Source organism: Perna viridis, chromosome 9 (genome assembly GCF_037379345.1).
Source record: "Perna viridis isolate PV_CMFRI_1.1 ecotype Kerala chromosome 9, ASM3737934v1, whole genome shotgun sequence".
NCBI lineage: Eukaryota > Metazoa > Mollusca > Bivalvia > Mytilida > Mytilidae > Perna > Perna viridis.
The window spans coordinates 37,245,451-37,272,513 of NC_142453.1; the positions used below are offsets into that span (position 1 = coordinate 37,245,451).

General features: G+C 31.7%; 2 protein-coding genes across 3 annotated transcripts; one reads left to right on the plus strand and one right to left on the minus strand.

Annotated features, from left to right (window-relative positions):
• Positions 1-1,562: 1,562 nt before the first annotated feature.
• LOC148608252 (meiotic nuclear division protein 1 homolog) lies at positions 1,563-10,519 on the minus strand. Its single transcript, XM_088545553.1, has 6 exons — positions 10,222-10,519; positions 9,576-9,641; positions 7,308-7,481; positions 5,413-5,520; positions 4,223-4,382; positions 1,563-3,269 (listed from the first exon to the last, which is right to left on the minus strand). The coding sequence occupies exons 1-6, from the start codon at positions 10,279-10,281 to the stop codon at positions 3,163-3,165; spliced, it is 675 nt and encodes a 224-aa protein (XP_088401679.1). The 5' UTR covers positions 10,282-10,519; the 3' UTR covers positions 1,563-3,162.
• Positions 10,520-11,967: 1,448 nt separating this feature from the next.
• On the plus strand, positions 11,968-26,919 carry LOC148608253 (uncharacterized). 2 transcript variants are annotated; one of them, XM_088545502.1, is made up of 13 exons: positions 11,968-12,080; positions 15,051-15,145; positions 15,408-15,520; positions 16,116-16,299; positions 16,667-16,771; positions 17,528-17,604; positions 18,329-18,442; positions 20,075-20,171; positions 21,200-21,377; positions 21,825-21,916; positions 23,615-23,782; positions 24,933-25,052; positions 26,009-26,919. In XM_088545502.1, the coding sequence occupies exons 1-13, from the start codon at positions 12,002-12,004 to the stop codon at positions 26,021-26,023; spliced, it is 1,437 nt and encodes a 478-aa protein (XP_088401628.1). In that variant the 5' UTR covers positions 11,968-12,001; the 3' UTR covers positions 26,024-26,919. The 2 variants fall into 2 exon arrangements, with proteins under 2 accessions (XP_088401628.1, XP_088401629.1); XM_088545503.1 differs by lacking the exon at positions 18,329-18,442.
• Positions 26,920-27,063: the final 144 nt, after the last annotated feature.

Sequence of the window (27,063 nt, forward strand, 5' to 3'; positions counted from 1 at the left end):
CATAAAATTGATCTGTTGTAATTATTATTAAGATCAATAAAATGCTTCGTAGTATGCAGCTTAATACGACCGAAGAGGTCGAACACTGAACCATTTCAGACAAGTATGGACACACCATTCAAGCTTTATAATGCTTTCATTTTTGGTTGCAACTAATTATTTGAGACAGGAAAAGAAGTATATCAGAATTTCTTTGGCCCCTCATACCTTAATGAGCACGAACCCCAGAACCAATCCAAGTCTTCCTTAGGGATTATGCCACCATTGGTACGATTTCAAAGGGTTGCATTCACTTTCACTCAGTTATTATCTGTACAACAGGAAACACTTTTTTTTTGTTTCTTTTTGGCTCTTCATGCCTTATCAGCTCACGTTACAACACAAAAACTCAATATATAAACTTCACTTATAGTCAAGTTGTTCCGAAATCATAATAAAGGCTTATTTCTGGCTCCTAATATTAAAAACATTTGGACATGCAATATGGCCAGAAAATGCGTCCTTTGCAGGATAAAATGTGCGATTATACTTATACTCATGTTATTGTCCGGATGACGATGACGACATTATAGGACCACAAAAATATATAGGGTATCGAATTGAAATACAGCTTTTAAACATATGCTAAGATTTCCTGTAATTGATACTAACAGTAATAACCCTAAACTAGGTTGATTTACGAGTTATATGACGAGGCATTAACTTTTGATAACTGCAAGTGTAGTATGCAGTAGGCGTTTTAGTAATTAACAATAGTCCAATGTTGATTGTTAATGCTTGATTTACCTTGTTCCCCATTTCCATATTGGACACCGACCTTTTGTTAAATTATTGAAATCGTGTTATTGATCATTTGCTGGAAATAGTCGGTGTCCAGTCAAACTAGTTCAACCCAGCCGCATCTACACCCGATTGTTTTTTTTTTAAATTGATATACTTCCCTGAATACATTTAGGTATATTTGCCATTTCAAATACCAATAGAAGCCAGTTTTTGCCAATTTCTCACCATCCATTGAAGGCCCTTTGACTGTTTTCGTTAGTTTATTATACACATCAGTTGTGTTCTCTCTATTAAGACACATTCCTTGTTTTTACTCTCTAAAACAAATACAATTGTTCTCCATGAGAATGACTAAGAAATGTGTAATGGCTTTCCATTTGTAGAATGGCTAGGGACCTTTTAATAGCTTTCCATTTGTAAAATGACAAAGTAATTCTTAATAGCTTTCTTTTTGTACAATAACTACGGATTTTTTAATAGCTTTCCATTTGTAGAAAGACTAGGGAATTTTTAATAGCTTTCAAGTTGTAGAATGAATAGCTAGCTTTTAATACCTTTAGGTAGGTGTAATAAGACTGGAGAGGAGTAAAAGCTTTCCATTTGTAAAATTAATGAAAAAAATTAAGAGCTTTTCCATTTGAAGAATAACTGAGATTTATGCAATCGCTTTCCAGCCAAATGAAGAATGAGAATTTTTTAATTGTACATTGGCTAAGATGGGTGCAACAGACTTAGGTGCTTAAAACAGTGGTTAAAGAATGATAGTTCTAAAGGACAGCAAAAGTTGATTTGTTTAATAAATTACAAAAATGTAATAATGCTCTTTTAAATTTAAACAACTACTGTACATTTAATAACCAACAAAAAAGTTATAAATATAAATAAAATATACGTACTTTAATCTCCATGAGACAGAGATCATTAACAATGTATATATTATTACTCAATTCAGACATTAAAATTCCTGCCAGTTTTAGACGTACATTTCATGGATATTTCTCAAAATGTCTTAAATGACATACAATCACTTCTCAAAATGCTCTGAAATGTGAACTTACGGGATAAATCTGTACTGTACACACATTTCAGATGTACAGGGTAAATTATAATAAACCACAATTAAACTTAAAATAATTCAAAATAAAATATTTTCTAATTTGGCAAAATCACTAGAAAGGAGACATTTTTACATAAATATAAATACATGTAGGATGGTATTGGCTGTAGACTAGTATAATGAAGGAAGAAATGATAATTATTAGCAATGTGCAAACCAGGAACAAATTAACAAAATAATGGAAACATGAAAAAGACCATAGACGAAGAAAAAGTTGTACAACACAAAAAGACTTAACAGTACACAAAGAAAACAAACAGCATGAAAAAAACCCTCTTCATTTACCTAGGTCCTGGGCCTACCAATCTTTACAATGACTTTTATATTGACCATATTTATACTTTTGGTTGACCTTTCATTTATGATGCAAGGAAGTGCAGGACCTTTAACTCTTGAAAGTTAATTTGAACCCCCTGCAGGTGTTTTTTTTTCCAGCATAAAATCATTATGTAAAACAATTAATTAAAATCTTAGCGATATCTGTTTTATTTACTTGTTTTATAGCCAACTGTAAAAAAAAAACATCTGATTGTGTAAATTGGTAAAGGATTGACATATATGAGACATGCTGTGTTCTCTTAAATGAATTTTTTTAATTAACTGAGGGTGGGTCAAAATTATCTATTTGTGCTACCTTTAGGACTGAAACGTGTTTCTCAATGCAATTTGTTAGTTACTGTTATCAAAATATATAATTTATTAAAAGTAAAAAATATTAAAAACAATTGCTACTTACTATGAAAAGAAAATGGAACATACACAAAAATTAGAAGATAAGCAAGAAAAAGGATTACTAACAAAATATTATACATTAACTGATTTTTTTTCAAAGAGCAATTTTCAAATATTTAAAATACTTGAGTTTCAAAACTGATTATGATATTTACTAAACACACAACTTAAGAACCGGCACTCGGCATAATATTAGCCAGGACAATACCACTAAATCTAAGATACATGTAAGATGAAACTAATAATCCTACTTGAAACACAAGTTGAAATTGTGTGAAATGTTCAGCTGGTTGTATGCGATGGCATCTTCATTTTGTTTACATAATTGAAACTTGTTAAAATTTCTTCACTACCATCAGCTAGGAGCTGATAATCATGAAGAGAAGTATTTGAAATCTCATGGATGCATAAAAAATCTAGAGAAAATCACTCCTTCCTCCTCTTATACAAAGAAACGAGGAATTTTTCAAATACAAAAAGCAATCTTGATATTGCTTATTAGAATAGTTTAAATCATAGTTAATAACAGATTACTCAACATAGTCGAAGTCTTCTGGTATACCAAATTGTTTATCTATTACACTCTCTTCAAAACTAAATTTATTTTTAATCCAAGACTTCACTGCAAACACATTGTCTGAAACAGAAAAAGAAACATGTCAGATCTGTGAAACCACCAACTCCTTCATCTGGGAGAAGGGAAGTTACATATTTATACATAAGTCTTGTCTCAACAAAAACAAATATATTTACTGGTAAACCTTGCAACCCAATATTCAGCAGAATACAAATTTTGACATGTAACAATCTGTCTTGGCAACCCCCAAAAAATGTGTATTTGCAAACTCTTATCTCCACCTATTTGTAGAATCTTAAGCCATGTCCCTCAGTTTTATTACCCCTACATATAGACTCCAACTACAGTATCACCAACCTGGACATAGCATTATTTACTATATTTCATGATTTCTTTTACAAATTTAGTGGAATTCATACAAAAGAATGTACCTGATTCATTAGCGAGTCAAAGAAATTTGTTCCTATCTGGCAACAGGGATGGAGAAACTGGATTATAATCCGGATTAAGTCAGTTTTTATACTGTTAATTACTTAAACACGACCACTTTTAATGTCAAGTCAGCACTTAGGCCACTTGAGTAGAATACATTTGACATTTTTATATCTTAGCATTCACTTAGCTCTTGAAGTCAGAAACTTATAAGATAGTCCTAATCCTGATGATCTCTTGAGATTTGTTGCTTAAAACTGTTAACAGGTTTTAAAGGCAATTAAAGTGAGATGGAAAGGAGATTCACTAAAATGTCCATGTAATTTTTACTGTTTAACCATTTTATTTTTTGCTCAGCCAGAATGTCCATCTTTTGATGTTTCAGTAAATGTCCAGGCCCCAGCGCCACAAAATTATTTAAGTCTGACAAAATTCTCAACTGTTTGTGACATCAATTTCAAAGACTTTGATTAAAGTTACCATGGAAGTTCAGAATATTCTCAGACAAGTATCTTTTCAGTTTTGTGACGCTGGGGCGTATACTTCCTCCCCCTTCCCAGTTCTCCTAATGCAGTACCAACCTGTCCATCTGTTCGCCGCATCTTTTGACATATCACCCTGTTTTCTGACCCCTTCAACAACTTCAGGATCACACTCTCTGTATTTCTCTATTTCCGTTTGTAATTGAGACTTCTCTTCCCGTTTTTCTGTCAGAGCCATCAGAGTTCCTGTTCTAGAATCCTACAACATGGGAACTAAATCTTTACTTCAACATGTACTGGTTTTTTCTCATTTTACGGCCATCAATCACACACCTTGCATTTTGCAAACCTGAATGCAACTGACCAGATAAATATGTAAAGGTGTAACAGCTAGAAATGAATCAAGCCATGGTTACATTTTGGGTGTTAGACCCCTTAAATACACTACTGTCAACACAAATTTTAATTTCTCCACTCTCCACAGTGGAGATATTTTGAGTGGAGTCACAGTGTCTCCACTCTCCACAGCGGAGATATTTTGAGTGGAGTCACAGTGTCTCCACTCTCCACAGTGGAGTCACCATTTTCAAAATTGTCTGTAATTAACTTCTTCTGTCTTTATGCCAAGATATATTTTATGGTTCTAGTAATTAAATAACATTTCTGTAAAGGGTAGAAAGAAAATATTGAAAACTATTGAAATTCAGCAAATTTATCCTGGTTTCTACTTTGGTGGAGTCACAGTGGAGGACATAAGTGACTCCACTGTGAAGAGTGGAGAAATTAAAATTTTGGTTGATAGTAGTGTATATATATCTCTAAAAATATATTTTTTTATTTACCTACCTAAATATAAAGCCACTAATAAAAGTATTTTTATTTGATTTTACCCATATATGGAATATAATATATAATAAAATAAATGGCAAAATACTGTTTAGCTTATATATACATCAGAATCAATTCTGCATAAATAACTATGATGGTATTTTCATCAACACTTTTAAGTGTGAACTCATATTTATCAATTAGTTTACTAATCTTATGGTCTCAAACCCTTTGTGATGCATCATATTACAATTAAAGTTTAGGTAGGACAAAATGTTCTGTGATAAACATTAAGTGAAAAAATATTAAGAATTTTTTTTGTAAATATTAACTTGAAAAATTTACAATAAATTGATGTGATTCAGAATTAAGGTTTATTTTTTAGGCTCTTTCAGACATTTTCTAAGATACACGTAAAATGCATAAATAATTTCAAAGCAAAAGAAATATTAAAATTTTACCGATTCTTCTTTTCCAACTTTGGCTCTAACAATGGCATCTGATAATTGTTTTTTCTTAGCGTCTAATTCTTCTATCTTACTCTCCAACTCCATCAGTTTTCTTTTCCTCTAAAGCATAGTAACTATAACAAATGAGCCCAAAGAACATAGATAACCTAACATCTCTTAAATTCAAAGAAACATTAAACATGAGGTGGGTGTAAATTAAGTATTATCATAAGTCAATAAATTATACTAGCATTCCAAAACAAGTTTGAAAGCATTCACATGAAGGACTGCTGAATTTTTTTTTGTGCAAAATTCATAAATATTTAAAGCAAACAGAAAGTTGATAGAAAAATAACAAGAAAACTAACAAGACTTAGTACAACACACCTTGCTGAAGTTGTACATCAAATTTCAAATCATTCAAATGAAGATTAAAATAATGACCGGATACTACAGCTTGATCTGAAGGACCTGTCCATGCACTAATTATAGCCATTTCCGAATAAAATCCATTGACATTTATATAGTTTGTACTACATAGGGCCATACTAAGCTGGTAATTAGGTGGTGAATCAACTTACATATTGATTTGTATTTGTGTTTCAATAGTTTAGTTGACATCGTTTTAGCATAAATTATGCCTGTACTAATGCAAGTGATACCTTCTTATCAATTTTAAAAATATACATGTAAATGAAATGTCTGTACCCCCAAAGTACCCTCTCTCCATATCAACAGGGAGAGCTGTAAACACAGAGCAATATTCCAAAGAGAGGTTATGCAAGAAAAACAGGGTATTAAAGTGGATCAAAAGCTGGTGGTTTTAACTTCCATATTTAAAAAAAAAAAAACTGGGGGTGGGGTTCAAATACCTTACTTGACTTTGTTTTTAATATCGAGTAATTTGCCTTTAAAATTAGTCAGAAAGTTTTAGAATAATACATCAATGCACTATTTACAACCCCTTTGTCAACATTTTTTCGATTAAATGAAAGGTTAGTACCCCGCGATACAAACTCTTAATACCAATAGGAAGAGTTTAAAACAATGCTGCAAGGAGGGTACATAAGTTTACAAAATTTTTGAAGAAAGTTGAGTGTTTATATTAGTAAAATTTGCTAGTATTAGATGTTCTTCACTTATTCTAATATTTCTTATGTACTATGAAAAGAGATATCCCAGGTTTGAAGAAACATTGATTTGTTACAAAGTGTTCTATTTTGGTTTTGTTGATATTTGTAAGTTAATTTCTTTCTAAAGCCATAAAATATGTAATAAATAGTTATAAAATATCATATCACACTGATATCAGCCATCCACCAAGTCATCACAAGTTCTTGGATTGATACCAGAGATGATCTGGGAAATGCCATTTCATAACCTATAATTACATCTATAATAGGGTATTTAAGTCTCGTTCTAATTTTCATTTTCTTTACCGGAATTTCCGATGTGTTCAAAACCGGAGACCAATCTGTATTTTATTGTTTACTTCCAGGTACTCGAAACGCTGTATAACAATGCAAATTTTCTAGTTTATGTATTGTCTTACTTCATTTATCATGTAGAAATAGTTATTTGTCATTTTTATTGGCATTTTTTATACAGAAAGTTTTTTGCCCCGAACACTGAACTCAACGCTCTCTAAATGAAAAATCACTATGCCTTTGAATGGTAGACTAGGACCCATTCTCGTGAAATCATGGAGTCACATGACCAGACTTACACACCCTATTACATGTAGGTAGGGATAACAGTAAACTTTAATGCCCTGAACACCTTAAAAGGGAACAGGGGTTAAACTTTTCTTGATTTCAAATAAGGTTTTTGTAATAATAGCTAAAACCAAACTTATATCTCATATTTATGGTGCAGGGATTATTTTTATTTTTATTACAGCTCCTCACATTTTGACTAGCTTTACTTGGGAAAGCCCAGAAATAGACAGAGGTTCCAATCTTATCAGTATCCACCAGGCCATCGTCCACCAGACTTGTGACAATTTCCTTCACTGACATAGATGTGATACCTTTCTCCTTCTGACATTGCTTCTCTAATTCTTTTAACAAAAACACATCTTTCTGACAATAGAACCAATAGAATTAATACAAGTTCAGGTATTTGCATAATTTGTAAACTAGTTAATAATTAGTTAATAATGCAGGAATAATTTTTCATACAGAACATATTTTTACTGGTATATGAACTTAGTTATTGTTTTGCACAATACTAAATCTGCATTTGAGATTATATTAAGTATGCATGTAAGTTAATACATCAATGCAACACATACATGTATTTATTAAAAGCATTACTTACAAATAATGAAGAGGACATTGTTTTTTTTTTACTTTTTAACAACAACAAAAATAATACAAATAAGAGGGATAATTCTGTGGAATAATCACTAAAGTAAAGTTTGTTGAGGTACAAATATATGTGGGAGTTTACTTGTTAAATTTCTGTCATTGTCTTTTGAAAGAATTTCTTCCACCAATCAAAATACATCATATCTGTAAAATTTATTTGAGTATGGAAACCCTGTACATCCCAAGGATTTCAATAATTTTTATTTCAACAGGATTTTTTTTTTCTGTTTAAGTGCTATTACAAAATTCAAATTTTAACGGGAGATTTAATTTTAGTGGAGCAATGAAATATGCCTGGTGCCTCCTCTCATTGAAAAATCTGACATCCTGTAAATTAGTTCATTATAAACGTGTATTATTCAAATTTTCTGTCACTATTGTAAACATGGCTTACTACATGTACATTGTATTTCATGATTATTAAGTTTCAGTCTTGGAAACAATCAGCTAGGTAAAACATGGTATGAAAAAAAAAAAAAAAAAATTTTGAAAGTTTAATTTTCACAATCAGAATCAAGGGAAAAAAGACACAATTTTTCTTATCATTGTGGTAAATCAAGTCATAGTTTCATTGAGAACATTTCAAGGACAGATAATTCTGTCAAAAAACTCATTTTTCTAATATTCTATTGAAAAATTTGTGAGCAAATCCAGTGTGCAGAATTCAATTAATGGTCTTTTCAAATAGAGAAAGCATCCTGAAGTGAAATTATACTGTCAGATTGGTCAGATTTGACATGAATGTTTCTGAATTTTCCCATTTTCTATCAAAAACTTACTTAATTTTTCAAGTCATTTTCGACTATTCTGATTTCACTTAAAAAAATATCTCTTGTATATGCTCTTGTTTTCATGACCCTACACAGTCCTTTTTGACAATGCTAAATACATGTAAATTGTAGTTAAACTGAACTCCATTACACATGTACATTTTTTGTATATCTCTTTCTTGTGATGATTGGATTTCCCTAACAGAACTGTACATTAACCAATACAATGACTAAACATTTTATCTAGTAAGTCCTAAAAAGTGACTACATTTTCAAGGATTTTTAACGAACATTCAATATTTGAAATCAAAGTAAAATCAGACTCCTAAAAATGCAAATTTCAAAGCTGTGTACTTTTACAATTAACAATCTTTCTGGACTTAGTGTCTTGATCCAAACCAAATAAACAGCTGCGCTTTAAGCACATGACATGCCAATTGCCCTTTTAACTTATCCTTATGCTTTCAATGAATTTATATGATCAACTAAATATACTGTGAATACCGTCCCCCCACCCCCAAAAAAAAAAAAGTAAACAAAAAATGCACAAAAAATTTGGCACTATCTAGGCTATCTCAATTTTAACTAAGTTTTCACCCATACATTTTTTTAATTTTTAATTTTTTTTTTTACATTCTTGTTTAAAACACACTTTTTTGACAAGGTTACCAAGTACTTTTCATATTTATTTATCAATCATCATAACAAATGGTCTGTTTTAAACAATTTTTCAATGTAAAAAGTAAAACTTTGTAACAGGGAAACGTAAAATTTGATATTTATACAAATTTGAAGGGAGCTTACTTCAATCGATAAAAACAATTCACCAAAGTTTCATTTAAGTTGGTGAAAGTGTTTTTGACTTATTGTCCAAAGTGTGGACAACCGACGGACAACGGTATACAATAATACGTCCCATCTTTGACAGGCGTATAAAAATAGCTCATAACACTGAAACAAACAAGTTCATACACTGTACTTCAAGAGAGAGAAAATAAGTACATGAAAATATCATTTAGTATAAAAATGTACAAACTTTTTCAAAGAAGAATTCCATCATCCTTGTTCTCTTCTCTTCTACACTCAATCCTCTTCTCTTTGACTAAAAATTTACAAAATAAATAATAACATGAAAGTTACAAGAATAATGTCTCTGAAGAGCATCTGGTGAAACAATATGTAGATGATGATTAACACTTTCTGCTTACATGCATCATTAATGATATACTTTTAGCAAATCAATGAAAACAAAATATGAACACTCTAATGCCTAGATTTACTTTAGGGGCTGAATGAACAAACCATTTATTTGTGAATAATACCAGTATAGATTCTTGCATTTACAATACTCAGCACAGTTTTCATGCACTTATTTTTGCAACCTGAATTGGGTCATTTAAAGTAAAAGAAGGCCAGCAACCAGTTTTATAGTACCTGCAAGTACAAATGTGTCAAATACTCGAGCCATCACTTATGGTAAAAAAGTTGAATACATTAAATCAGGGACTATAATGTATGAAATACTTGTAACATTATTAAGAAGTTCCTGATTACATAAATATAAAATGGATATTACTAGAGCAGGCATTCCCACCCTTAGTCCAGATAATCATGACACCTGCTGAGGTATTTTTTTAACCTGAAATAAGGAAAGCAACCAAGCAAAATAAAAATTAGCCTACCATTTGAACTACCCCAAGCTCAGGTCTTCCATCTGATCCCCTTTCTAAATTCTGGATCATCCACTATAGCTATAATAATGAATGGCTGTGCATGTGATTTATTTGTAAACTTTGTGTATATAATGAGAACAGGTATGGTGTACATTGTATATGTCAAAGAGACAACAACCCCAACAGGATGGAAGTGTCAGCCCAAGGCCACGGCTTCAATGAACGACGAGAAAAACCTCATACCACAGGGCAGACTACAGCTGGCCCAAAAATATCATTATACATAGGTACAGGGAGAATTGCCCCTATATACTCAAGTAACATAAAAACAGACTTAAGGTGAAAATGAAAATAGACATACAGAGGCCAAAAATTCCTGACTTGAGAAAGGCGCAAAAATGTAGCAGGGTTAAAGTACTTCGATGTAACCAATGTACATGTAACCACTGCAACCTAGGTTTAGAAAAAAATTCAAATTTACTGTAACCATAAATAAAGTTAATGTAACCAGTGTACCATAATCCCAAAAGGGATTACAGTGTACCCATGTAACCTGACTGAATATGCACTGAAAACTGAGAAACTGTACAAAGAAAACATTTTTTTTAATGATCTGATGTAACACATGTAACCATTGTAACCTGGGTTTATTGTTTGTTTGTTGAGGTTTAACGTCCGAGCAGCAATATTTCAGCTATATTCAGACGATGAACATGAAATGGATGATAAAATGAACATGAAATGAGAAAAAAAAAAGGATGGGACACAAGGACAATAGGGTCGACAAATTTTGATTGCCACTGGAAAAAGGGGGGGATGGGTAAGGTCGGGCAATTTAGCCTCCTGTGGCGGAGAGCAAAGGTTCCTACTCCTATCGAATACCACAGCAGGGTTCTTTAACGTGCGAGGAACGTGGCATCTTTCCCAACACGGTGCACCACTATGGTTTGCAGTCAGGTTTTCCGTATTATAGCCTGACAACCCCAGCATGTAACACGCCAGGGGTACCCCATTCCACCACCTGGGGCACACATCCCAGTTGCTCTATGGGCAGAGCGCCTAGCCCCCGGATAGGTTTCTGAGCACTATTTAGTCGCCTTTTACAACAAGCTTAGCGCTGCTGCAGGCCTATTCTTTTAACACCCGGACCTGCACGGAGCGTAACCTGGGTTTAGAAAGAAATTCAAATTAACCCCGACTTTAAATATAAGATATAATATTATATAATATATAACTGGTTGCATTGTAACAATACCTATAACAGGGGGTTACAAATGATGAAATACGTGTATACTACACTTTTGGATTTTGCACATATTTCTTGCCCCTATCCTTGACCAGTATGCCTGCAAAGGCTCTATGATTAGGCAATAAAATGATAAGTGTTAGCAATTGTTTTGGTTTGTAACATTGTCTCAATAGGGCTAAGGCCCATAGTTTGATAAACAAAATCTTCTTCGATCTATATCTTACCATCTCTAAATTTGGCGCGCTTTTCTAACTACCAAATACCACTTTAATAGTATGAGTAAATAAGACAGTAAAGGACTTTCAAAATGCTTAAATCTATGAAAAATCAATATAACAATCGAATAATTTAATTGTAGATCACTTGTGCCTTCATTTTTATGATAAAATGAAAACGTATTCATGTGGTCAAAGACTTTACAGAAAATAAAACGGCCATGCTATATACTATGATTTATCTTTTTTTGGTAATTAACTTCTAATATTCGAAAATAACCGCATTGCTGTTTCAGTCCCTGGTACGATTATATCCCAATATGAGATGGACCGAAAATCACAATATAAACACAAATCAGACGATGTAGAGACGATAAGAAGCCGAAATCGTAACGAAGAAATAGGTATGATTTTCTTGATTTGCATGATCTAAAAAATGTAACACGTACTTTTAAACAAAATGGAAATGTACTCTGTTCCAATTAAATTTTCTGAACAGTGTAATGTCTACTAATGAGAGTCTTCTCTCCAGTATGTGCAAGTTTCTCAGTGATAATGGCCAGTTTATACTTTGAAATGTGACTAAGAAAACAGCAATACCAATTTAACCGTACAAGTAGTGCTCTGTTCTTTTAAAAAATGATAGAAAATATCCAAACATTCACTAATGTATTCGCTTTTCTAGATTTAAGGTGTCTATATCAACTACTTATACAATGTATTCAGACCAAATAACCTTATTAAGACACACATATAGCATATAGCACAGTAACGATCTTTTTTGATAGCGCAGTGTTCAATCTCGATAGCATTGTATACGCAGCGCTTTAAGGGCCTGGGGTAAACACTGTAACTCTGTTGTGTGGGACGCAACTATAGCACTGTATAAATGAAAACTCTTTAGAAACACATAGCTTATTCTACACCAAGTACAAAGCCTTTGATATAAAACAATGGTGCATACATGTATCACTTGTAAATGCATAACGCTTAATGACCTCAAAATTAACTGGTATGGAAATGCAACTGGAAGTGACTGGCTTTTATTAACCACCAACCTTACCCCCTAAACAGTAGTTACCATGCTATATTTGTAGTTTGACAGAAAACCAGATATATAAGTAATTTTGTAATGATTTAGTGTATAAAGAAGCCAAAAGCTCCAAATAAATCTAAGCAAATGCATTCTCTCGGAATGTTACATTCCTGTGAGAAAACAGCATAACCATAGATAAGTTAGAAGGAAAGAATGTGCCGACTGTAACAGTTTTACAGGGTAGAAGCGGTGTGCTACACACCTGTATGGCTATCTATACAGAAGCGATAAACTGGCTGATGAACTCGCTTATGTACTAAATGACAAATTAATTGACCAATCAAAGTGATGATTGTTACTCATAGGTAATTAACTCAATTTTGTTTTCAAACACATTAAAAATATGTAAAAAACAGAGACTCAACGCTTAAATGTAAAACACTGAGTTCAGCTCACTACTGTTTATATCTATAACAAAATCATATGATAATCACATGATAATAGGAAAACCAGGTGTATATGTAAACAGATTAAAGTCACTTCCATTACATAAGGCACTACATGTATATTACAGATCCCATTGTATCGCTGTATGGCTAGATCAAGAACATGGAATGATGCACATCAGTGTTTGTCATGCTTGACATATGAACTAAGTGTAAACTTTGAAGCCACGCATTGTCAAGTTTCCTCAAGGACAAAAAAATTAGGTACCAACTTGAAATTTTGATGTGATTTTTATCCATTTTCAAAAATTTTGATGGTCATGTTTAGAAAATTGCTGTTAAAATGAATTAAGATAAAAATAGGATTTCTCTAATTTTGCTTCAATTTTCATACCACTTGACCGGCGTGGAAAAAAAGTTCTCATCACTAGTGACTTTATCGTTCTCAGAGTTCGATTGGCTTAGAAAACGATTGTCTTGGACTCCATCTTGAATCACCTTGATTGCCATTGTAGTTATATTTCTGTTAAATGAGATATTTTTGGTGTTTCTTACCTTAAATAAGAATTATGAAGGGACTCAGGAAGATTTGAGGTGAAAAAAACCTGTGAAATTGTCTGGTTTCTTTTGTTTGAAATGTTTGGGTTTGTGTGATGTCAACCTGTTTCCTATGAATCAGAATTATAACGATGCGTGTGCTTTTCATTTTTTGGTATTTTGTGACGTTCTTTAGGGCATTAGGGAAACAGAGTCTACACTTAAAGCTTGTTGATTATGAATTTCTCACATCTTGTGAAATAAATTTTATAGTTTGTATAGATTGGCAAGCCTCGCAATCAAAAACTATAAAATTTATTTCACTCGATGTGAGAAATTCCATAATCAACTCATTATTGTTGTAGAATCTATATTTAAAAGTTGTCATGATCCATTGACAAGTTGTTGAAGTGCATCCCTTCAAATTACCATGGCAAGGGTTTTGATAGAAATAATTTTAGATAATTTTCCTTCCAATACAGTGATACAATGGGAACAATTTTTTGTAGGCACAGAAATTTACCTCACCTTTTTGCAAGCAATTAATGGGTGTTAAAGATGCTGCATCAGAAAAAAAATAGGTTGAATGCAATGAAATGTTAAATGTTGTACTACATGTAGCTTCAGACAAATTAACCCCAGTCAACAAAACAATTAACTGCCGCGATACAGTGAGACCCCAGTATATACATGTACTATTGGGCTGTTAGGAGATATCCTTCAGTTGTAGGATTAATATATGCAATGTATCTCGAGACAGTCATGACTAGTGCTCAACAATGACTAGTTCTTGATAATAAATACTTTGATCTGTTTTGTTTCAATATAAAAGTATAATGTCTTTATATGTAGTTCTTTTTCTGTCTATGATATTTCAATGTAAAAGTTAATTAAGGAAAATGATTGAGAGTGTGCATTGGAAGATGTCACTTGTAATAAACTATATTTTCATTAATTTCTCTGTTGAAAATAGGGTTGCTTTGCTATGAGTTTGTACCAAAAATTAAAGATTGGAGAATGGCAACATGTATTTTTTATTTATTTAAAATGAGAGGAATGCAAACACAAACATACATGTATTCATAACTTGACTCCTGATTGGGTTACATTGTATACATAAATCTGGAAGAGTTTCAATTCCACATATATCCTGTTGTACCATATGTACACTGTTTGTAATATGCATGTATGGTTTAAACAAATAGGCAATGATCTTTCTTAGTTGTACACCTTGTACATCACTATTTACACTCTAGAGTGTATTTTTACATGTTTTATTTTATTTTATTTTTATATTAATAAATTTGAATGGTAATTTTGTCTTGTTCAGACCTTTGTGGTTGTTTTTTTTTCAGCTTTAAGGAAACAAAGGAAAGACAAATTTCTAAGCAGTAAGCGCTGGCACCTGACAGATGGAGAAGACATACAGGATGAATTTACAGTCAGTGAGGTGTGTTAGTTTCTTTCTTGTAGTTAATGTTTTACAAGATGTGTATATCAACATTGTTTTAAACTATTCACTATTTACATATATGTACTGCAACTACAGATGGATAGTGATTGAATGTTTGGTAGTACATTGTAATAATATTAATTCAAATGAACATGTATATTACAGAGAGACTTATAGCTAAGTCCAGTCTTGTAACTAAATCTGAAGTTTGTGTCCTATATATGGACTATGTGCAAAACCTTTGTTGTTTATATTTTAGGTGAAGTCAGCAACAGCTAAAATAAAGAAAGCAGGGTCAGACATTCTTGGTTCCCTCAAACTTCTCAAACAGGCCTTTGCTCATGGTACAACTTACGTTGATGCTTTTTTAAGGTATTAGTTCATTGTACATACAGGGTTTGTATGTTAAACCATTTATTATATCTTAACTTGAAACTGGAATAATTTGTTCTTGAAGAATAAAATGCAGAAGGATAGGAAGGTAGCCAATGGATTGCTAAGAGTATAGAATTGTACTACATTCCAATGGAAACAAGTTTTTTCTTACACTTAACATTTTGTTTTTATATATTAGCAGATAATTTTTCAATAGAAAACTAGAGATACAAATTCACTATGTAGTACATAGCTGAACCTTTAGAATACATCTTGATGCTTCTTTATTTTATCTGGTTTATATTATTGAGTGACTTGACTAATAATAAAGTCTATTAATATTTTAAATGACCTACATGTTTTGGCAGTTTCATTAGTGACTTATGAGTTACCTTTAAATTACATGTATGTTATATTTGCTATATTGCTCTGTGTTGCTGCAATTTGATCTAGTGACAAATATTTTCATTATGTACATGTACTGGTGTACAAAATGTACATACCCATATACATTGTTAGTGGCAAATGATGTACATGTTCATTAGATGTTTTTTCTCTATACATTTGACTTTTATTTATATCTTTTCATTAGTGAAGAGAATGCCTTGCACACACTGGTAGGCATATATACTGGATCCAACTCAGAACTACAAGTGGAGGCTGGTTGGTGTATTACAAACATTGCAGCAGGTACACACAATCATGCCATGACAGTTATGAAATACGTAGCACCATACCTGGCTTCTTACCTGAGTGGGGATAACTACTTACTACAGGTGAGTAAACTGGGGAAATATTGTCTGATAAGTCATAATACAATGTAGTATCTGATGTATCTGGATTTACAGATTGACAGTTTAATTTTATAAAAAGCATGATTTGTCACCATAAAATTTGACACTGCACGAAAGCAGATAAAAATGAAAAACAGGTTATTGCAAAAACACAACTACAAAAAAGATTGCGAGTTTTGTATTCCTTTGAAAGATAAATCTGATATTGTTTGTTTTTTTTAATTTTGATTTTATAATAAAAAGGAATTTACTTTGTATCCTGAAAAATTTAATTCTTAAAGAAATTATTCTGCACACAGAACAACTGTAAAAACCTTGATGGTAGATCAGTTGTGTTAATCGTTTACAGGATCAGAGTTCATGGGCCATAGGTAACCTAGCAGGAGACAGTCCAGAATGCAGAAATCTCATACGTTCACAAGGTGTTGTTGCCCCACTTATCAAACTTATGCAGGTAAGTTAAAGTAAACATCCAGAGTTTTAGTACATTACTCTGTTTCTAATTGTTTATTTGAGTTAACAGAAACGTGGTATTCAGTTTTCTTATTTTCAAATTATTTTTTTTTTAAATTAGAACTTACTTTATAAGGTTAATTACATGTACGTGCAAACCCTTAAATTTGTCTAATGCAAAAACCTTTCATTCCAAAGATATTGATGTCATGTTTATACAGATATCAAATGCTATATTGTGATTCTGGTAATTATTTTAAGCTGCAATCAAGGGTATCCATGAATAATGCAATATCCAAAACTCAAAAACTTGGGGACAAAGGGAAAACTCCTCCAACAAGTGCAAATATTATACAGGTGCACAAGGAGAGAAAACTTCCTCATTTTTGTGTGTGTGTTTTCTTTCAACTACTTGTGTCTTTAACAGTTGTCTGTAGATGGAAAACCTTGATGAGTTGAATGAATTTGTTCGTTAATTATACTTAAGTTGTTATTTCTTTACAATAAAAACTTTCATACTAATTTTCTGAGCAGGCTCAGTTGGTACTTCTGCAATAAAAACACTATACACTTTCCCACAATATTCTAACAGTTTTTTTAACCTAATTTTTACGGGAAAGTGTTACACTTACTTCATAGAAGTACCAACTGAGCCTGCTCAGAAAATCAGCAGGAAAGGATCTATAGTGCACCAGTAGTGAATTACAAACCTTTAGTCTACTTAAATGAATATAATTTGTTCAGTTTATATTTTTAGTCCCAACATCCATCAGTTGTACAGTCTGCAGCCTTTGCTTTATCTAATCTGGCCAAGGATTCTGTTGAAATATCAAGGTATCACACTGTAGTATTTTTGTGATTTCACTTATATGTTAAAACATCAATTAGATTCAGGGATTTTAAAGTATACTGGTACGAAAGGGAAAAAAGCTAATCATTGGTGCAGTAAGGTTATAAAAGTTTCTTACAGAATTAAGTAGGACATTGATTTTTTTAAGAAAATATGGTAGGATAATCATAATATATAGTACTCATTTACACCATTTTGTAATGTTTTTTTTAAGATATTGTATGCAATTTAAAGATTTGCCAATCAATATGACTTCAACACTTAGCTGAAAGTAATATTTGATGTTTGATGTTTGACAGAAATGGACCTAGGTCCCATGATTCTAGCCATGTAACATCAATTAGATAGTTTGATGTTTGATGTTTGACAGAAATGGACCATGGTCCCATGATTCTAGCCATGTAACATCAATTAGATAGTTTGATGTTTGACAGAAATGGACCAAGGTCCCATGATTCTAGCCATGTAACATCAATTAGATAGTTTGATGTTTGATGTTTGACAGAAATGGACCAAGGTCCCATGATTCTAGCCATGTAACATCAATTAGATAGTTTGATGTTTGACAGAAATGGACCAAGGTCCCATGATTCTAGCCATGTAACATCAATTAGATAGTTTGATGTTTGATGTTTGACAGAAATGGACCAAGGTCCCATGATTCTAGCCATGTAACATCAATTAGTTAGTTTATTTTTGGTATTTCAGGGAAATGGTACAAGGACATGTTATTCCAGCCCTATTACCCCATTATACCTACCATCCAGATAACATTGGTATATTGTCTGAAGTGTCATGGGTTTTTACACATTTAGCATCAAGGTACACGTTAATTTCATTAACTCCAAAGGGAGATAATCCAAATTAAAGGTTTTACATGTTAAAACCTCGTAAGCCCAACTCCTCCTAAAATGCTCATGGGATTTTATTATTATTTTATAAGAAGTTTTGGCATCATAGGTAGATGTGCGTGGAGGAACATAATTACTGGCAGAGGAATCCAAAGGGAGATAGTCCAAATTAAGGGTTTTACATGTTAAAACCTTGTAACTGCAACTGCTCCTAAACTGCTCAAGGGAGTTTGATGAAATTTTATAGGAAGGTCTGGTATGATATGTAAATGAGCATGAAGGATTATAACAACATCATATATAGATGTGCATAAAGGACACAATTACTCTCAGAGGAGCCAAAGGGGAGATCATCCCTGTGCATGGCTTTATATGTTAACCTGGGACATGTAAGCACAACTTCTCTTAAAGCACTTAAGGAATTTTTATGTTATTTTTATAAGAAGGTTATCATATGTAGATAAGCATAAAGGAACATAATTACTATTGAATGATCCCAAATTAAAGGTTTTACATTTGAGTCCAGTTGAAGCGGGGTGGGGATATTCTCTTTGTGAGCTTGCTAACAGTATTTCTAGTTTTATTCTAAATGTAAATCTTTGTAAGTGTTAAATACTACTTTGTTGTAGTTATGTTACTACACCCACCAATTTTAGATTTAAATTAAAGGTTTTACATGTTAAAACCTCATAAGCCCAACTCCTCCTAAAATGCTCATGGGATTTTATTATTATTTTATAAGAAGTTTTGGCATCATAGGTAGATGTGCATGGAGGAACATAATTACTGGCAGAGGAATCCAAAGGGAGATAGTCCAAATTAAGGGTTTTACATGTTAAAACCTTGTAACTGCAACTGCTCCTAAACTGCTCAAGGGAGTTTGATGAAATTTTATAGGAAGGTCTGGTATGATATGTAAATGAGCATGAAGGATTATAACAACATCATTTGTAGATGTGCATAAAGGACACAATTACTCTCAGAGGAGCCAAAGGGGAGATCATCCCTGTGCATGGCTTTATATGTTAACCTGGGACATGTAAGCACAACTTCTCTTAAAGCACTTAAGGAATTTTTATGTTATTTTTATAAGAAGGTTATCATATGTAGATAAGCATAAAGGAACATAATTACTATTGGATGATCCCAAATTAAAGGTTTTACATTTGAGTCCAGTTGAAGCAGGGTGGGGATATTCTCTTTGTGAGCTTGCTAACAGTATTTCTAGTTTTATTCTAAATGTAAATCTTTGTAAGTGTTAAATACTACTTTGTTGTAGTTATGTTACTACACCCACCAATTTTAGATTCAAACATGGAATTGAACATGACATGGAAGGGCATAGCATCTGGTAAGCAGGTACAGCTAGTGCCTTATCAACAGTTTTTGTTGGTATGGCATGCCTTACCTAAAATTCTTGTCAAAAATATTTTAAAAAACTGGTAATTTGCTGGGTACTTATAATAAGCAAGTTAAAATATATGTAACTCCTGCCGTACCAATCCAGATTTGGTAGTACCCCTCTTAAATGTATATGATGTCTGTAAATAATAGGTATTTTTACAGGAAAAGATTATTGTAGAAATACTTCATATCTTTTCAGTGGTGAATTTTCTGAAGAAATGGTAAAGCATGGTGTTTTAGCTCAAACAGTTGTACTGCTTGCACAGTTAGCTGAAAGTAAACATAGAGTTGTCATAGTATGTATACATTGTCTGACATTTTTCATCCCTTCAACATATTCTCCATATTCATTCTTGTTATATTGTACATTTATAACAACAAGGAATTAAATGTAAAAAGTATTTTGATGTTAACCCTTATGAAAAAGTTTTATAAAAAGGGTTGTGTTTATTTAGAAGTCATTTACTTAAATCTTAATCAAAGGCTTAGTAGACTCCTTTCTGATCATACATCAAGGGAAATTTTAAGTCAGCATTTATCAACATGTAAAAATTAAATTTGCTTTTTTTTGCCTTCAAAAACGTGTATCAAAGGGGTATAACCTCATAAAATTTAGTGGATCATAAATTTCTGGTAGTTTGCACAAGTACATAGCATGTCCTAAATACTTAAAAAAAGTGTGTGAAATTTGGTGCAGAAGTTTCAGAGAGTTGTGCTTACAAAACTAGCGACAGACTGACAGACAGATGTACAGGGCAAATCAATATGTCTCCCTACCAAAGTGGGGGTGGAGACATAAATACAATTAAGCTGTAGTTAATATGTATTATAGTTTTTTGCTAAACAGACTTATCTAATTCCTTCAATCTATTTTTGGATATGATGAGGTAAACTTGCCATAGACCATCAATATCATAAACTTAACCATATTTAGGTACATGTGGTTGTTAAAATTTGATTAAAAGTATTCCATCAGTAGGTTATGAAATAGGATTGGAAATCAGTGTGATATTTCTAATGGTCCATGTAATGCTACATTGACTGGCTGCATGTGTATGAACATGTAGAGTATGCAAATCTTTTTAAAACAAAATTTCTTTGTTTTTATTTTTGTTGATTTATTTAGCTTTTGAATTCATTCTTCAATGTTACAACTTCCATCAGCAAAGGCATTTAAACTTAGATTAAAGTTGACAAGTTACAGGACAGTTTATGTTGTAAATGCCCTCTACTGCTTAAAATTCTTTTCTCAGACTTCTGTAATATTTAGCTATTATTTTTATTATAATTATTATTGTACTGACAATATGGTAACCTTTGACAGGATGGGATAGTAGAGACACCATTATTGCGTTGCCTTGGTAACTTATGTAGTGGACCAGATGAATACACAACAATGGCATGTCATAACCAACAGCTTCTTCCCGTCCTTGCAACATGTTTATCAGCAACACACAGACATGTTAAGAAAGAAACATTATGGGTTTTATCTAATCTGACTAGTATGTACCTTGAAACCTACATAAACTCAACAGTTCTAATCATGGTTTAGTTTTCTAGTATACTCTGTATAAGTAATAATTTGTTATTGTATAACAGTGTTATGTTCATATGGAAATTTTTAACTAAACTGTTGTAGGCACTTGTTTTATGAAAATAGTGGGAAAAAATTGAAAATGATCAAAAAAGATGAAACATACAATACATACTAAAACACTATGCATTTTTAATGAGTTTCAAATAATTTGTCTTCTAGCTTAATTGGTAAATGAAAATCCTTCAAAGTACTGCTGTGAAAAGTTAGTTTCCACAATATGAAGATGGCTGTAGAGGTCTTATTCTCATTCTGACAGTTAAATATTGTCTTTTTTATGGAACAAATGAGGAATACCTATTTTGTTGTTTGTTTCAAGTGATGGATTTGTAAACAATTTGTTGTCTCTTTTTAGGTGAACCAAGTGCCTGTAAGACAATATTACATAGTCCACTGTTACCCCTCATATTGGAACAGGTTCCAGCTGCATTTGATATCAAAATGGAGGTAAGGAATTCCCAATCCAGTTTGTATTATTTTTAAATCTTTTTTCATGGAAGATGCCTTTAAACTTACTGCTATTGTAGTTTTTGGTTTGTTTGGTACATGTATATTGTAATTTTGGGTATGGTTGGTACATGTATATTGTAATTTTGGGTATGGTTGGTACATGTATATTGTAATTTTGGGTATGGTTGGTACATGTGTATTGTAATTTTGGGAATGGTTGGTACATGTGTATTGTAATTTTGGGTATGGTTGGTACATGTGTATTGTAATTTTGGGAATGGTTGGTACATGTGTATTGTAATTTTGGGTATGGTTGGTACATGTGTATTGTAATTTTGGGTATGGTTGGTACATGTATATTGTATTTTTGGGTATGGTTGGTACATGTATATTGTAATTTTGGGTATGGTTGGTACATGTATATTGTAATTTTGGGTATGGTTGCTAGATGCATATTGTAATTTTTCCGTAGTGATAATAAAACAATTACTTGACAATTTCCTGTTACCACTGTTCTATGAGTCTTGGTATACAGTATTTCTCTGGTCTATTAGTCAATCATTTTTAATGATCACAATAAAAGAAATCCACTGAACTGTGGGTGTAGCCTTTATTTATACCAATTAACTGTGGGCGTAGCCTTTATTTATACCAATTAACTGTGGGCGTAGCCTTTATTTGTACCAATTAACTGTGGGCGTAGCCTTTATTTATACCAATTAACTGTGGGCATAGCCTTTATTTATACTAATTAACTGTGGGTGTAGCCTTTATTTATACCAATTAATTGTGGGCATATCCTTTATTTACACCACTTAATTGTGGGTATAACCTTTATTTATAGCTCACAGATAGTCCACTTAGCTGTTGGCATAGCCTTTATTTATACTACATGTACTTAACTGTGGGCATAGCCTTTATTATACCACTTAACTGTGGGCATAGCCTTTATTATACCACTTAACTGTGGGCATAGCCTTTATAGCTCAAAGATAATCCACTTAACTGTGGGCATAGCCTTTATTTATAGCTCAAAGATGGTCCACTTAGCTGTGGGAATATCTTTTAAGTGGTATAAATAAAGGCCTATATTTATAGCTCAAAGATGTTTTTTATCAGTTAATGAAACATTATGTGTTAAGCCAATTCCAATTAGATAAGCATTTTAATGACAAGCACGGTAAATGTAAATTTTTTCATAATATACCTTTCATATTTACTAGAAGGAAAGTATTTCATGATCAAAACAACAAAGCTATCGATACAACACTTTAGTTAGAATGTATGTCTTTATTTATAATGATATTTGAGTATATCATTTTTGGATAGTTTTGATTTTAAAAATGCTGCAGAGAATAATTGTTTGATAATTGTTTGGCTATTATCTACTGTTTACTGTATATATTGCTATTGTATACTATATGTATATTTATACTTGATACAGCCAACAGAATAGACACATCTCAAATATTATCTGTGGTAATAGGTCCATTCATTTTATTCTGTTTTAAATATTTGATTTGCTTATAGGACTTTTCAAATGGTATTAGGTCACGTCATTATAATCCTGAATAGAGATTCAACATTGAAATATGAACTTTTAATCATATACCGTTACATAAAATGACATATACCTGTTACCTATTTAATGTTTTAAGTGCCATATCAAGGTCATGTTTACTTATTAATTTCTAGGCCCTGTATGTGTTGTGTAATATGGCCTGCCATGGTGATGATATCTGTAATCATCTTGTGGACAATGGAGTCTTCCAGAAGGTAGCACCAGTGCTGAAATCTTCTGACATAGAAATATTAAATCTTGGTTTGTCATTGGTTGAGATGTTGCTAAGGATGACCACCAATGTAAGTGTGTTTATATCCAGATATATATTATGAATGGACCAAATTCAACTTTTGTCCATGCCAATGCAACATACTTGTAAAATACATTTTTATTTATTTATTTTAATTCATGTTGAGTAGGGAAGTAATGAAGTCAAATGTATCAGTTTTGATTCTCAATAGCAAAATTTTTCTTTAAAATTGGTTTCATTTGAAGAAGTGTCTGATCTCATGTACAACACTGAGTCATGTAACAGGAGAAATCAATATTGTTATCCTTTTATTTGCACATAAATTTTTTTTTCAATTTAAGCAGAATATATTAATAGGATAATTAATTGGATAGAGTGAATTACCAAAATATTATAATGAGTGCCAAAGAACGCCTAGATTTAACGAGTGTGCAAACAAGTTCTGTGCACAAGTTAAATCCTCAAGCGTTGTTGGCATAAATTTTAGATTCTGTGATTGGTGGATTGATATTAAAATGTGATGTTTTGGTGACAGAAAGTCAGAGAGTGAAATTACCAAGTTTATTTCAGTGTGAATTATAAAAATTCATTACACTGGATACATTCAATAAAACACTGCTATCTATATAATAAATATATATCAGATTGATACTTTCATTTGAAATTAGCTGAATTTTGGATACAGTGTCAGTCTCTGTAAGAATCAGGCAGTGGGTGAAACATGGTATGGAAAACCCATCATTTTGAGAGTGTAATTTGACTGTTTGCACCATCAGAATCAAGGACAAAAAACACTTATTTTCATATCATGTTGGCGCATTGAGTTATAATATCATTGAAATGCACTGAAAATGAACATTTCAAGGACAGATAACTATCAAAACCTCATTTTTCTGACATTCTATTGAAAAATTTCTGTGTAAAGCCAATGATGCAGAGATCAAATTATGGTCTTTTCAAATAGAGAAAGTATCCTTGAGTGATATTACATTGTCAGATTGGTGAGGTTTTGACATGCCTGTTTCTGATTTTTCCCATTTGCCTGGTTCTTACAAACACTTACACTTAAGTGATAAATGTGTCTCAAATAAAAAGGTTGTTTCAGTCATGTATCAATGTCAAAAATTTTGGAAGTGATTAAAGGAGTAAAGCATTTTACTGTTGTGATTTTTTTATTTATTATGCACATTTGATTTTAGGGAAGTCATGTATTTGAGGAATGTGAAGGAATTTCAAGATTAGAAGCTTTAGATTACCATAGCAACGACACCATCAGACACCAAGCTAGTGATCTCTTAGAACAGTATTTTTATGGAGAGGTAAAAATTGTGTTAATTGAATCTTGGTGACTAATATCAACATTAAAAAAAAAAAAAAACAAAACAAGAGTTCAAGACACCTGTGGGTTTAGAAAGGTTAATGGTTAATTGGCATTGCTTAATAAAGAAGAATCTACCTTTGTTACAATTTGTTTTCTTATGAGTGTATAAAAGAAAAATGTAGTGTATATAAGAAAAATGTTTACTTCGACAAAGACTAAATATAGACATTATTCAGCCAGTTAGATAGCCATGCACATCTTCTCACTTTTACTTGATTAAACATAATCAAAACCCAATCGGGACTGATTTTGACAGAAAAAAAAAAGCCATGTAACATTGACTTTGTAAGTAATATATTTTCATATTACTTAAGTATTGGCAATGATAAAAATTTTGTCTATTGAAAAATAACATAAATTTTCCATGTGTATATTGTTTATAGCGCGAAGTGCAATAAACAAAATATGCACATGGAATATTTATGTTATTTTCAATAGACAAAATTTTATCATTACCAATTCTTATAAATTAATTTTAAAAGATATTTTTATTTTTAAACATGAGAAAAGTAACTCTGAATTTAACTGAATATAGATGTGTCAATATTTTTTTTATCCATTGAGACATAACAAAATTATTTTAACCAATCAGATTACAGTATTAATCGCAAATTAATTTATACCAAAATGTTGAGACATATCTAAAACAAAATAAAGATTGAATAGTCAAAGAGTGTAATTTTTAAAGTACAGAATAATCACTGTGTATATTTTATGATCTGAATCAGACCTAATTTTTTTCTACTTATTACATTTTATTTCATATTTTACTATATCTATAACTTGTATATTTATTTCTCTGTCTGTTGCACAAACTTTTTTCTATATAAACATCAGATGATTTGAATTAAAGTTTTTTTTTTTTTCTAATTGAAAATAAATTCCATTTTCCAGGATTGTGAAGGATGAACAAGTAAAGACAGAAGGACATAGTGAGGGGAACTGTTATTTTATATTTAGTTACATTACAGAAAAGATCTGTGCAATAAATTCCTTTTATTTATGATGTTAAACATTGAGGTTTATTGTGACATAAACACTCACAATGACAGACTAGATCATTTTAAATGGATTTATGAATGAATATAAAATCATGATCCTGTCAGATTAAATCTTAATTATTGCTATTTTCTTTTATTCTATACTTTTGGACAAATGGATGAGATTTAAGAAGAGCAGCTGGCTTTATTTCATTATGTCTGAATTATTGTGCAGTCTGTCAAGCGACTCCTGATTTTTCCTTGATTTTGAGCAATTCCTGATTTTTTCCTGAAATTTCTAGAAAAACTCCTGATAAATCCTGATTTTGAACCTTTTCACCACAAAAAAAGTTGTTAAAATATTAATATATTTCATGGTGTTAAACAAGTTAAAACTGAATTATATTATGAAAAATGATATTATATATTCACTGGGTTGCAGTTTTACATTCAAACTGGGACTTTATACATCTTTTACTAAGTATTTTAATCAAAGTGTTTTAACTTCTTTCAAAGTGTTGCTTTTCAAAATGCAACATTTCTAGAAAGCTCTTACTTAGAGGGGTGAAAGGCATCCATTTTCATGGAATTTATCATGTATTATTACGTTACCTTTTATGTTAAAAAATTCCTGATAACCTCCCGATTTTTAAGAAAATTATTTCATGATTTCCTTATTTTTTCACCCAAAAAGTGCTTGACAGACTGATTGTATGATTTACATTGTACCAAAACTTTAGTTATGGGTGAGAATTTTTAGTCGGGCTCACATGCATCTACCGTAAGGAAAGGTATTCGAAATAATAAAACATTGTTGACGGCATAGTTATTGTGAACTGTACCTTTGGAGAAGTATGGAAGTCAATCATTGATGTTGATGAAATATAATATACAATCCTTAATTATTTAATCTCCTGTTAACAATAAAACTCAATACAAAAAAATTCAATATTGCAGTATCTATGTAAC

Excerpts from the sequence above, each read along its gene's own strand:
- LOC148608253 (XM_088545502.1), top strand. The coding sequence starts at position 12,002 with ATGGACCGAAAATCACAATATAAACACAAATCAGACGATGTAGAGACG. Across the intron at positions 15,146-15,407 it reads ATGAATTTACAGTCAGTGAG|GTGAAGTCAGCAACAGCTAA; the intron begins GTGTGTTAGTTT and ends TTTATATTTTAG. Across the intron at positions 20,172-21,199 it reads GTAAACATAGAGTTGTCATA|GATGGGATAGTAGAGACACC; the intron begins GTATGTATACAT and ends AACCTTTGACAG.
- LOC148608252 (XM_088545553.1), bottom strand. The coding sequence starts at position 10,281 with ATGATCCAGAATTTAGAAAGGGGATCAGATGGAAGACCTGAGCTTGGG. Across the intron at positions 9,642-10,221 it reads AGCTTGGGGTAGTTCAAATG|TCAAAGAGAAGAGGATTGAG; the intron begins GTAGGCTAATTT and ends GTAAATTTTTAG. Across the intron at positions 7,482-9,575 it reads TGGAATTCTTCTTTGAAAAA|AAAGATGTGTTTTTGTTAAA; the intron begins GTTTGTACATTT and ends TTCTATTGTCAG.